Here is a 12,991-nt window from a genome sequence, read left to right as displayed (position 1 = left end):
AATTTCGATCACCAAAATCTAAACACTTTTCAAATGGTATTTACAGAAAAAAAACTTGCTGCCACAAATCCACAATCAATTTAAATTTGAATTTTAGCGATATTTGAAAAATGAGGTTCATTTCAAAAGCGGTGGACCAGTTTTCATAATGATCGGGGGAGAATGGAAAATAAGTGAAGGTCATATTTTGCCAGGTCGACTCATTTATGATATGGTGGGAAAACTTGTCATCAAGTGAAATGTGTGTTTCAATCACCTACGAACACGAGGTCGAAGTATTGAAAAATTCAACTTTACCTTCTGCTGCGCGTCCATGGTATTACCAAACTTGTGCAGAATATGGATGGTATCAGACAACAGACTTTAAGAATCAGCCATTCGTATCAAAATCACCGCTTAAAAATTATTTATCACTTTGCCAGGATGTTTTTGGTGATGCGTAAGTCATTTGAACTTGTATTGAAGACATTTTTTCGAACTGAGTATTATTTTCAGGTTTGGAGTTTCATTAGTCGGGAGTAATGTTAATCACACTAATGTTATGTATGGTGGACTTGATCCGGCCGTAACAAATGTATACTTTACGTATGGTTCGCTAGACCCTTGGCATCCAATGGACATTTTAAAAGACTTAAACAAAAATTCGCCAGGCACCGTCATCCCAGGTTCACTAAATAAGCACATTCCCCGTTTAAACGTATATATTTTTTTAAATTCCAAATTGCATAATTTTTATTTGTAGGCATTTCCCATTGTCAAGACACGGCTTCAATAAAGACTGAAAAAGACTCAGAACAACTCATCGCTTCCAAAGTGAAACTTCAAAGCCTCGTGAAAAAATGGTTGAAAAAATAAATTTTTGTAAAATCATATCATCATAGGCAATGTATATTGTGATTTTTTTAAATTGAAACACTTCATTTTGAATAAAAGAATGTGGAAATATATTTTCTGTTATTCCGTATAAAGATGATGAAATGTTGTTGATGCAATTTTTTTATTTTTATTTTCATGATTGGAATTTGAATTTTTGCAAACGTTTTTTTACCATTCTTGACAACTTGTCGTATTTTACAAACTCTCAACTGTCATACAAAAGTGTTAACAAATTGTTGAGCATAGCCTTATTCCATTTGTACATGTGTTAAACTGAGATGCTAAGTTTATTCTCTATCTTCAGTCTCACAAAATGGGAATTCAATTTACAACATTTGCATTTATTTCCTATTTTGACACTGGTTTCATTCTTGCATTGGTTCATCAGTGACTGGTACACGTAAAATTCGCGGCCCGTAGAGTAGTACATAGGCACAATGCCAATCGCCACCACCGCTCAAACGTAAGATTTCCTCCGATGTGACCGGCGACACAGCGTCATCGTCGTATTTGAACCATTTGTCCTCGGTGGTTGATTGTCTTACCCAACCAACATAATGGCCCGATGAACTTGAACGACCTTGATGTGTCAACACTGCATGCAATGTGTAATAGCCGCTGTTGTTGCTACCAAAATCATCATCGAACGAATATGGCAATGCCACCATTTTATCCTCTTTCTTTACCAAAGGCTTATCCTTAGATTTTGGATTTTGAAGAGCAGCATCTTCAATTTCCTGCATAAATTTATTCAATTCAATCACAATTAATATCCAAAAACACGTCAAATTCATCGAAGCCACAAACCTTAAACTTGGATCGCATCGGTGTCAATTTCTCTTGAAGTGACTTGCTGCACAATTCGAATGCATCAAAGTCAATGGGGAATTTGATGTCTTTCAAAATTTTCGCATTGATACCCTCTTTACCTTTGTATTGGAACCGAACGAAGTTAACCGTGAGGTATGCTGGCAACCGGCTGATTTTTGACTGAAATGGGACACAACCAATAAGTTTATTGTGTTCAATGACGAACTGCATGGTAATTGTTCGAATAACAACTTACCGATTTAATGTAAACAGCATCTCGTTCCAACGTTGACGATCGCTTTGTCAGTTGCTCTTGAAGTTTCTGAAAATAGAAAAAAACGTTCATTGTAACAAATTTCAAGCTTGAGATGTGCAAAATATCACTTCGATTTGTGTCTTACCGATTTAATTCCGCTCAGCATGTACTTGACCTCTTGTGAGATGAAGCAACTTAATTGCAAGAAGCTTTCGTGCGACGTTGTTGGCTTCTCGTCCTCACTTTCCGAACATTTCATCTCCACATCGAAAGTTCCGCCAAAGAATTGATCGATCAATGAGCTAAATTGGGATTTCGATGTTAAAATATGATGCAAATGAAACGCATAAGAGATAGTCCAAGTTCAACTTACTTGTAACTTGGAACCAATTCTCCTTTTTTGATGGGCTTTAGCTTTTGCTGCAGCATCTTCATCAATTCAGACCAACATTCATTCGCATCTTGTTGTTGGTACGAACCTTTTTCACCCGTTTGCGCAAACTGTGGGAATGCCATGTGAAGAGTTTGCAGCAACAACACTGGCGTTACTGTGTTCGCACCGTTCAACTGTTCGAACACGGAACGCATAGCCGCCGTAATCGATTGTGCTGAGCCCAATGAATTAATGGAAAAATCCTCCTTGTACTCTTTCAACGATTCGCCCAGCTCGGGAACGGATTTCAAGCATTGAACCACCGCATTCATATAGCACGTATTACCCAAATTTGTAAGACCAGCCGGCAATTTTAACTGAAAATTATCGAAAATATTAGTTTGGATTCAATTCAAGCGATTTTCCCAAGTACATACCGCAGAAGCTAATTCCGATTCATTCATGTCTTCAATGAATTTCGGTCGTTCAATTGGCTCAGTGTCGATGTCATCTTTTGTACCCAGCAACAATACCACAGCACCCTAGATTTGAACGAATTGATATTAGTATTTGCAAAATAATAGATCAAATCATAATGGAATTTAAATCATTTGCACAAAAATACAAACATCTTTCAGTTGAAAGTTCCATTCGTCGTCTTTCAAAGCGACACCCTTGCACATAACCTTTTGCCGATGCACCTGAACACCGGTCAATGTAAACAATTGAGTTTTAAAAACCAATGGATTCTCATCTACGTTGACGCTTACATCGGGGAAATTCTCACGGCCCCACTTTACTTTCACTAGAAAGACATGGAAAATATTATAATTTTTTTTTTGTTATAATATTGCCGGCGAATGCATTAAAACTAACCTTTATAAGTTGGCATTTTTGTTTAATTAATTATTAAAACGAATTTTGATTTGAATTTCAATGAATGACTTGATATTTTGCAGCTTTACTTTTTATGTGTTTTAAAACTTTTTCTGCTTTATAAAATAAATTAAAACGATATGATGGGGAAATCGTTGTGTTTTGTTCAGAAATCTATTGAAATCTCATGCACTACAACAAAAATACACAGAAATGACATTGCATAAAACGGCCATTGACAGTTCGAGATTCGGAGTTTGACAGATCTTTCGTAGTTATCTGTCAGCCGGCAATTTTTATTTCTTCCGCAAAACTATTGCAAGCATTTTCAGTCTATGTAATGTGCAGAAAATAATTCATCAATTGCGGATGATTCTTCCTAAATCATCTGATTACAGAATGTTGGACACAATAATATTCAGAATCGAGAAATAGAAAAATAGACAATTGTTCAAACGAATCGTTTGAATTGTTCGATTTGAATAATTGACCGTCTCCATCGATGTCGATTTACTCGAGAGAATGACTAACTAGGCAACTTCATGTTGAACATAGCCAAAGCACAGGCAAGTATATAAAAAGGTAGAATAAATGGAAATAAACAACCAAAACATTGCATTGATGAACATCGTTTCCTTCAGTACGAAAATTTTCCAATTGGATTTTCCAAAAAAGGATTTCTCTTTATCAAACTTTGTTTAAGAACTTTTTTGAAAACTTTTCCAATTCTTTTTTGAGCCAATTTCTTAAACTCCGCAAAGAATCTACGAATTTCATCGAAAATGCAATTCATATAGCTAAAAATATCTAAAATGTAATGAAAGATCTCGATCGTTTACTCTATCGCATGTATACTAATCACTCAAATTATTTTCAAGTCACATTTGACTAGATCATTTTGTCTATTTCCGGAAAATGGGCGGAGCATCGCATAATTTTCAAAATATTCCCGTCAAAAATGTTTGAATTGTCCGAAGGAACAACAGCTAATCAACAATAATGATTAGATATGCGAGAAACTAATTTGCAATGAATGAACTTACTATACGTATCTGTGATGATCTATCACAGAGGTGTGAACCAGTATTATTTTACATATCTCAGCGATAGAGATATATTTGATTAATTGCGTTCTCATATCAAGACACAAGATTGAAATCTCGTGTGTGTTTTTTCTGTTTCTTTGCTATCGCACGCAAAGTCAAACCTCTTTGTTAGTACTGCACTTCAAACATCAAGACTTTGGTCGGATTTTGTCAATTATTCTTTCTAATATGCATGAAAAGTGAATTTTTTCGAACGATACTTCTGAATGTGGTTGGTGAATCACTATGAAGATTAGGTTAAATCTATTTCACCGACTTGTATTTAACTCCAGCTCGAAGCTATACATTAGCAAAACGAAACCATATTTGCTTAACCACAACCAACTTGGTTGGATTTATTTGCAACCAATGAAATCATACAAAGCAAAATATTGAAATTCCCTCCGTTTCAAAAAGTACCTCGAATATTCATAAGTGTATTTCCACCTCCTATCAATTAATGAACTGTCTAATTAAATATCCAATTGCTTACTATCAAACAAAAACAAACAACAATTGAAAATCTTTCAACAATTGTATAAAATTAATTTGAAAAAATCTATGAATGCATTCGTGAGTTGTGTATCATTGCTAGAATTTTAATTGTTTTTGAATATTTATTATTGGTGTTCACCTGTTCACGTTCCTTTTTTTTATAGAAAAATCGTATCGTAAACAATTTGATATTCGTGTTTTATTTTCTGTTTAACGATAGTTAAAAATGGTTATGGTAGACGAGTTCTTCATTAATTAATTCATTTGGTTGGTTGTAAATATGGAAGCGATTTTGGTGTAGAGTGTGAATATAATAAAGCAGTTCCACTCATTTTCCGCAACTAATAAAGTGATTATTTGATATTCATCAAGTGTTAGCGTTTGTGAGCTGGGAGATGCAACAGATGAAAAATCAAAAATTCTGTATCGAAAACAGTAGCAATAGCCGCAGCGGCGGCAGCACTATCACCATGGAATGGCATTAATGGAATCAATTATATTGTATTCACCATTTATGAACAAATTTATGGAGAATGGTTGTGTGTGCAATTCTAATTAGTTCGGCTAATTCACCAACCGAGCTGTCTAATTAATGTATTGGAAAGTAGTATTTTTTCTCTGCTGCGGTTCTATTCTATTCTATTCGGTTCTTTGTTGTTTTGTTTTTGTGAGTGATTGTGTGTTCTTTAAAAAAGCGTTTAGCGCAGGTATTCGCACCCTATCCACATGAAAATCAATATCACTTTTAATTGGGCGGCAATTAAAATGGTACGTTACCTTTTAACAACTACAATTTTAAAGTAGCTAATTTAGTGAAATTATAACGTTTCCAGCGATTATCCTTTTGCTGTTCAGACATTGTCAGCAATCGAATGAAAGGTAAATGAAACAGTTTGTTGTTTTTTGTCTCTCGCGGTACAAAGGTCAAAGCACCTTTCTTTGATGTATGAATTGAATTGGGTTTTGCGTTAAATTTTTAATATTTTTTCTTGCCTTAGCCTGGATACATTTTTCAAATGGTTGTCAATTTTTTAACAGCAACCGAACCATTTTGAAGAGATACACTCATAAAATCGAGTATTCGACTGATGAAAAGTTGATGAGCGTAAACATTAGGCAAAAAAAACCGCGTCGTGGCGTCATCATCAAATGACAAATTTTTCTTTTAGTCGGGTGAAAGATTAACCAGCGCTTAATCATGATTATCGGCAGGGGGTTCGTGTATAAACATTGCGCCTATTGCAATAATGTGAATATTTTGATTGCATTACAGTTGCGGCGCGCGGAGAGAGAAAGAGAGTCTGTTAATAATGTTGCTTTTGTTGTTTGTCCCCATGCGACGACACTCATAAATACCCGACCATAGACACACTCCGATCCTGCAGAAAAACCGTATGCAAATCATGCATACACACACAAATTTGCTGGTAATTTCATTTGCATTCGATGCGTTCAAGTAATCAAGGGCCTTGGAGACAGACATCGATGCGAATAAATAGAGCGTCGGTGAAAGTTCAACTTACCGAAAATATATATGGCACATACACCAATGAAAATCCGAATCATTAACGGCGTGAATGAGGGTTTCGGTTCTTCCAAATCACAACCATATGCAATCCGGTCTCACAAATTATCGCAGTCGTTGGATCGAAATTAATTTTATGCGAAATTTGCATTTCGGATTGTTTCTGATTGAAATGTTTCTGAAGAATGGCTGTTTGAAAAAAAGCAGCCCGTAATGGGCCATAATTCGACGTAAATGTTGTCATTATGTTCCAAATAAATTTCAATAAATTTTCAATTTATTTCAGGCGAAAACTTGAGATTGCTGCCATTCTTCCCTTGACTGCGTACATTTTTACCATTCTGTTGCTCATTTTGACTCTGTGTATCACATAAAATGCAAAAAAAACGTCAATTCAATGAAATTCTTATTGACAAAAGAGTCGTAGTTTTTTCCCTTTTTTTCTTCTTCAGTCCGCTTTAAAATGGCTGTTAAAAGAACTGGAGCAGCTAACGATCCATTTCAAATGTTTTGAATTGCGGTTTCCATTTTTCTTCTTCTGAGTTTCTCTATCTCTCTGACTATTCTATGCAACATAATGATTTCATGCAATCAAGCCGCAGTGGGTTGATACGATGCGCGTATTCGAAACGAATAAAACAGTTGACAGAATTTCAAGTTGCTATGAAAACGCGCGGAGAGCGAGCACATCAAGTGAGACGAAGATGGAAATATGCCATATTATAGCCCCGTATAGAGATTGTGTATATTGTCCGCGGCTACTTTTATTGGCTAGAATCGCATGCACACAATTCGGGGATTTAGAGATAGAGCGCGTATTTCATTTGGTGAACACGATACTACAAAAGAAAAGAGAACAAAAACGGTCACAAACGATGTTCCAAATGCTTTGGTTTGTTATTTTGTTTGTGTCTCTCTGTGTGTTTGTGTGGGTTTGTGTCATTTTGATTCGCTTTCATGAAAAAAAAGAAGAATTGTGTTCATTTACATGATAATCGAAATGAACGAAATTATTCCTTGCATCGCAATCTCTATACACCAAAATCATTATATATGACATGATGATGATAACATATCATGCATTGTAGAACATTAGAACGAAAAAAGGCAAAATACAGTGGAATTAAACTTATTATTAAATTGAAAATTATAGCTGTAGCTGCTTTGTACTTAACTTTATTGTTATTATATTGTGTGTGTTTTTTTTATGACTGCCACGGCTCTGTGGCTTTTATATTATTTGTCCGTTTCGGTGCATTAGTGGTTATGTTACGTAAAATGGTTGTTTATTAATAATTCGTTTATTATTATAATTAAGAAATTGAAAGAAAGAAAACTCATAGTTTGAGGCAAATTATTCACAAAAGAGTCTCCGTTTCGGAAGATTTTCGTTGAACTAAAAACAGTAAATAATAAAATAATGAGACACCAACGACGTTTAAGCTTAACGTATTTGATGCATGTTTTCTGTGTGCTGCGTGACTCAGTAGCGAAATGAAATGTTATGAATGGAATGAAAAAAAAATCGGAAATTTGCATAGATCATTCGGTTTTCGACCGAGAGAGAAGGAAAAAACCAACTAACGACTTGAAATTTTCCTTTTTAGTAAGCCCTCAAAAGTGGGGTTAATTGAAAAGTTGTTCTAACGAATGAATTTTCTTCAATTTTTCTCCTAAATAATGACAATGTGACTATTCCAATTTTGGGCTATTTCAGACTTTTAACTATCCGGAACCAAATTGTTTTTTATATATAAAAATGTTTGTCTAGCATAGCTTATAATTAAAGTATGTAGTACTCGTTAAACGCTTCTTTATTCTACGAACGATTTGATAATTTCGAGGAAAACAACGACGAAAACAACGACACTCAACTCATCGGAACGTAAATATGCATTTTTACCATTTTTTTTCTTTCCGAAATTGTTCATTGTTCAAAAGAATCGACAATTGTTTTCTCCTCATCACAAGCAAAGAATCTTAAATAGTTAAATTGAATACACGAATGAAACACATACTCACACCGAAAACTTTCAGCCGCTGAATGGGAGAAATATTTCATGGGCGCAGAACATTTAATTAAGTCATTTTCTGAATCGATACAAAATGATATAGTAAACAAGTTAAAACAAATCCAACAATTGAATTTATCAGGCATTGGCTAGTTTGTGCTGGCGCTGGTGTAGCCAATTCATTATAAATTATGGATGAAAATTGAAAATACTTGGATATTTTCACCTTTGACATAATAAACGTAAGTCACGTACGAATCCCAGTATTTATCAACAATATACATACATAAACAACGGCCGATGAAGAGTTAAATGCTAAATTATAAATTCGAACAAAGGAGACGGAGACAGGAGACGGGAGACACCGTGCATTCCCTTTATTGTTACCTCTTTAATAATAACATTTTCAACGATTGCACGATTTTTCTCGTCGAAAATTACAGAAGCAATATCGAATCGAATGAGCAGCGAACAACGAAGTCAAAGTCGACGTTTTTGGATTGATTGAAATGTGAGTGAAGGTAAAACTTTGAAAACTTTTCAACGCTCGAAAACTTTGCCACCAAAGATTTTTGTTCGAAATATAACATTCAAAATAATCATTCGAAAGACATTCAATATAATCTCCAAGAGCACATACACACATCTCCGAAAATTCGTACACATTCGTTGAAACTTGTTCCAATGCGAGTTTTCCTGTGTGAGAAGACGGCGAATGGTTTTGCGCAAGTTCGGTTCCACCTACAATAGCGCAACGGAACAAGATAATAATCTACATCCATAAAGTTATATACAGTGTCATGTGATTTTTGTCATCGAAATTCTTTTTTTTTTTGCTCTCTCTGCCCCTATTTGATACCTTAAACCACCCGTCAGTCAGTCGTTCTGACAGTCAAATCAAATTACATGAAATCTATTTTGTATCGATACCTAATGGGGACCCGAAAAGAAAACGTATCGGATTTCATGATAAACGCAATGAAAAGAGAAGGTGTGTCGGCATTTAAAAGTTAAGGAAGTAAACTTGATAAGAAAATATAAAACGATCAAGGAAAAAAATAACACAAATAAATTTCCTATAAAAAATTAAGCGATTTCATTCATCGTTTTCCTTTTTATTGAAAATTTACCTGGTGCCGTTCACCCGTTTCCATTCATAACATTCATATCAATCCCGGCTGATCCAAAGATAACATCCATTCAATAGGTGTTTTCACCCTTTGCAGCCTAATTTCGATGTGAAAAAAAGTCTCGATTGCAATTGCTTTATTTTTCAAAGGATGCGCGAGGCTAATCGAGGCTAGATTGAAATTAGATACTTTTAATTATACAATTAATGAATAATGGGAATATTTTGCGTTCATTGACTGTGTCGGTAGTTAGTATTTTTTGCTAAAAATCTCCCAATTTCAGGATGAATTCAACTGACAGCTATCAATTCATCATTATGTTTATCAATTGTTTGTCAAATATTCTATTGACTACTGTGTGCTCAACCAATCACATATATAATTATTCGAGTCGGCATTGCTCTGCAGAAAGTGCCCATCAATTCACATGATTTGTTTTTCTCTTTTTTTTTCATTGATTCCCTCTTGTTGTTGTGTGTGTGTGTGTGTGTGTGTGTGAGTGAGTATATAATTTATGTATTCGAAATGCATAACTATGCGAAAGGATAACCAATTTATAGAATTCATCAATGCAACGTCAAATGTCGAGTAAATAAAGGGTTCAACAAAACAAAACAACTAGTGCGCTCATTGTTCATTGGAAAAGTATAAGCAAATGGGAAATTGATTCGTTTGTTTGTTTGTTTCGAATGAAATAAGTCGTTGAAATACCTGCTGTTTCAATCGAACAACAACTGCGTTCAATTTTTTCTCTTTTTTTTCGACTTGTGTCTATCCTCCATTTGCGGTTTTTAACTCTCCATTCCAAATACTAATCAAATAAATTCATGATACCCTTTATGGTTTTCCAATAAAAAAAAAACGCTTGGTTTTTTTTGTCTGCTTCGCGCACTAACCGTGGAAAATTTACCTCAAAAATTGTTATCATAAAGACAGAGGAAAAAAGTATGTTACGATTTAAACACATTTTCCAATTGTTTGTGTATAAAGTTATCGTAGAATCTGAGCCGTATTCGAAATTAAAGCAAGGACGCTTTGTATTTCCTTTTATGCTTGCGCGGCATTCGATACAATTTTTCGTCATCAAACATTGCACAATTGTTCGGTATTTGTTACGAGTTTTTTATATTAACACATCCATTTCCTCGATCCGATTCAGTTGTTTCCGGTGTTTTGTTTATTGAAATGTATTACTGGAGCGACGGTGTTAGAAAAAAATGCCGAAAATGAGAGTATTTGTCGCAATTGAACGTGTCATTCAATCACAGAACTTAGTCTATCGACAATGTATCGAATTGCACCAATTCCTCCTTTTGATGTGTGTTGAAACACATATTGGAATGAATTCCTCTTTGCTTTTGCCACCGCAAAATGGTTATGCATCGTTTCGATGCGATGAGTAAGTAAAAACCGGGAGAATGGTTTGCGGAGTGATAAAAAGAAGAAGAAGAAACAGAAGAGACAATCATAAATAATATCATTTGTGGTTATAATGGTCCTTCGATAGTGTTTATGACCCACTAACCTATCGCTTTTTTTCTCGTCTCCTCTCTAGCCGATTGAATATTACGCACAAACACAACACATAATTTCATTACAAAAGCAAACAATTGCAAACAAAAGCAATGCGACTGACTTAGTGAGAGAGAGAAAGAGTGTGTAGAACAGAATTTTTTTGGCGAATTGTGTTTGCAACAAGACGAATCGATCGCAACTATTTTCATGGAGTCATCAATTATTGTCCTCTGTTCAGGGTGACGTGAAGAAGCCGATCAAGATGACAATAACAACAACAGCGAGAAGAGAGAAAAAAAATAGTCGAAAAATCGAAGAACAAAAACCAAATTACGTATCAATGGTAAAACGTACAGCGTGCAACTATTTTCAGTGTTTCTCTCGGCTCGAGGACAAACAATGGAATAACAGCCGGAAAATTGTCACTGAGTCACATAAATACATTGGCTGCATAATATACAAAAAACAACAAAAATACACACAAAAGCCATTTGAAGAGAGGCAACAATGATGGAAAATGGAGAGCAAGCGATCGAGGAGAGAGAGAGAGAGAGAGAGAACAAACGGAACAACAAGAGAGTGACACTCACAAAAAAACCATAGTTAAAAACCATATGTAGCCATGAGTGAAAAGCAAACGTATTTATTTCCCTCACTTGAATTTTCATGGTTCTGCCGCTGCTGTTGCTGCTGCTGTTGGTGGCTGTGTGTATGTGTGCATTATTTGAGTAAGGCATCGACGACAAACTAGTTCCAAATGACACCAAATGGAATGAAAATAAACTCAGTGTGATACATGCACACAATCAATTTATTATCCTTTGCCGTGTGTTCGTGCGCGCTCTGCGCATACTGCCACCAATGATTCAACGACAATTGTTTCGATTTCGGGCAATGCAATGGCAAACGTACGCAGTAGTCGTCAACATTAGCACAAACTGAGTGAGAGAGAGAGGGCGAGTGAGTGAAGAAGACAGAGCAAATCGTAACTGTATGTGAACGATTCCCATTCAATCATTCATTTTGGTAGGCAGGGATAGAAGACAAAAAAGAAGTGAGTCTATTGTTACAATATGTATTTAACACTATCAATTTGTCACTGCGTTGCACAATGATGACGATAATTTACGATGCTGTGAGTGCCGGAGAACAATGAGCCCATTGACCACAAATGCGGATTTCGGAGTCATTCAGTTGTTCGAGTTATTGGTTGTGAATATGCCTATATATGTGAAACAGTGCCGCTGAATCCTGTTGCCCGTTGAGGCAATTTACAACAATCGGCGCCGTTGCATAATAAATGGCAACCCAACAAGCCAGAAGGATAATGACAGGCTTCGCATCAGGACACAACACAGCGCATGCTGTGCACTTTCAATGCATCTATCAAAATGTGTATACGATCAGCATTGCTCATGCTCGTGTGCCGTTTGTTGCTATTTTTTTTTTCGGTTACACATCAACTCGATTTCGAGTGGCGGCCGAAACGGTGACAAAGTATTTAACATCAAAATCATTTTTTATCATAGCGAATAGTTTACACAGTGATATTCAGAAGCATGCAGTGCATAATTTTTGAAACATCCCAACAAATTCACGAATCGAAGAGAAAGAACTCTGCCACCAATTAGATTTTCGATAAAATCATCCTTCGTATTGTCTTTGGTATAGGTTTTTTTTCGGGTCGATGTTGATAGCTCCAATGAACACGTATTGAAAATTCAATTTCACATAATGAATAACAATCAAGCCAATTTGGGCGCGTCAAACGTTGCAACCAACGTTCGGATAAGTCGACCGGCGGCAATGTGATTTCATTATCACTGAACTTGCCTACGGCAATCGCCTTTCGTTTCGTTCGCATCAAGAAACACACATTTTCGTTATTGTTGCCGCTGTTGTCAGCAATTGTTCCATTTTTCTGACGAATTTTGCACCAATAAAAAACGATTCAATCATATAATTTCATTTTTTTTTCTTCTACTGTTGTGTTACTGTTGCAGCTGCCTACTGACGCATGACGTATCCTTACGTATCA

At 35.6% G+C, this 12,991-nt stretch overlaps 2 protein-coding genes across 2 annotated transcripts; one reads left to right on the top strand and one right to left on the bottom strand.

Moving 5' to 3' along the window:
* Window positions 1-79: 79 nt before the first annotated feature.
* On the top strand, window positions 80-868 carry LOC129564779 (thymus-specific serine protease-like). The gene is made up of 3 exons (XM_055438915.1): window positions 80-439; window positions 496-665; window positions 743-868. The coding sequence occupies exons 1-3, from the start codon at window positions 207-209 to the stop codon at window positions 853-855; spliced, it is 516 nt and encodes a 171-aa protein (XP_055294890.1). The 5' UTR covers window positions 80-206; the 3' UTR covers window positions 856-868.
* A 52-nt stretch (window positions 869-920) lies between these two features.
* LOC129564778 (ubiquitin carboxyl-terminal hydrolase 14-like) lies at window positions 921-3,453 on the bottom strand. The gene is made up of 8 exons (XM_055438914.1): window positions 3,192-3,453; window positions 2,945-3,120; window positions 2,753-2,857; window positions 2,316-2,692; window positions 2,088-2,244; window positions 1,943-2,008; window positions 1,684-1,866; window positions 921-1,613 (listed from the first exon to the last, which is right to left on the bottom strand). Exons 1-8 carry the CDS (start codon window positions 3,205-3,207, stop codon window positions 1,242-1,244), a joined length of 1,452 nt encoding a protein of 483 aa, XP_055294889.1. The 5' UTR covers window positions 3,208-3,453; the 3' UTR covers window positions 921-1,241.
* Between the last annotated feature and the right edge of the window lie 9,538 nt (window positions 3,454-12,991).

This window comes from Sitodiplosis mosellana, unplaced genomic scaffold, assembly GCF_009176505.1.
Source record: "Sitodiplosis mosellana isolate CC-2019 unplaced genomic scaffold, AAFC_SMos_1.0 Smas_scaffold_2, whole genome shotgun sequence".
Lineage (NCBI taxonomy): Eukaryota > Metazoa > Arthropoda > Insecta > Diptera > Cecidomyiidae > Sitodiplosis > Sitodiplosis mosellana.
This window is presented reverse-complemented; position numbering and strand designations above follow the sequence as displayed.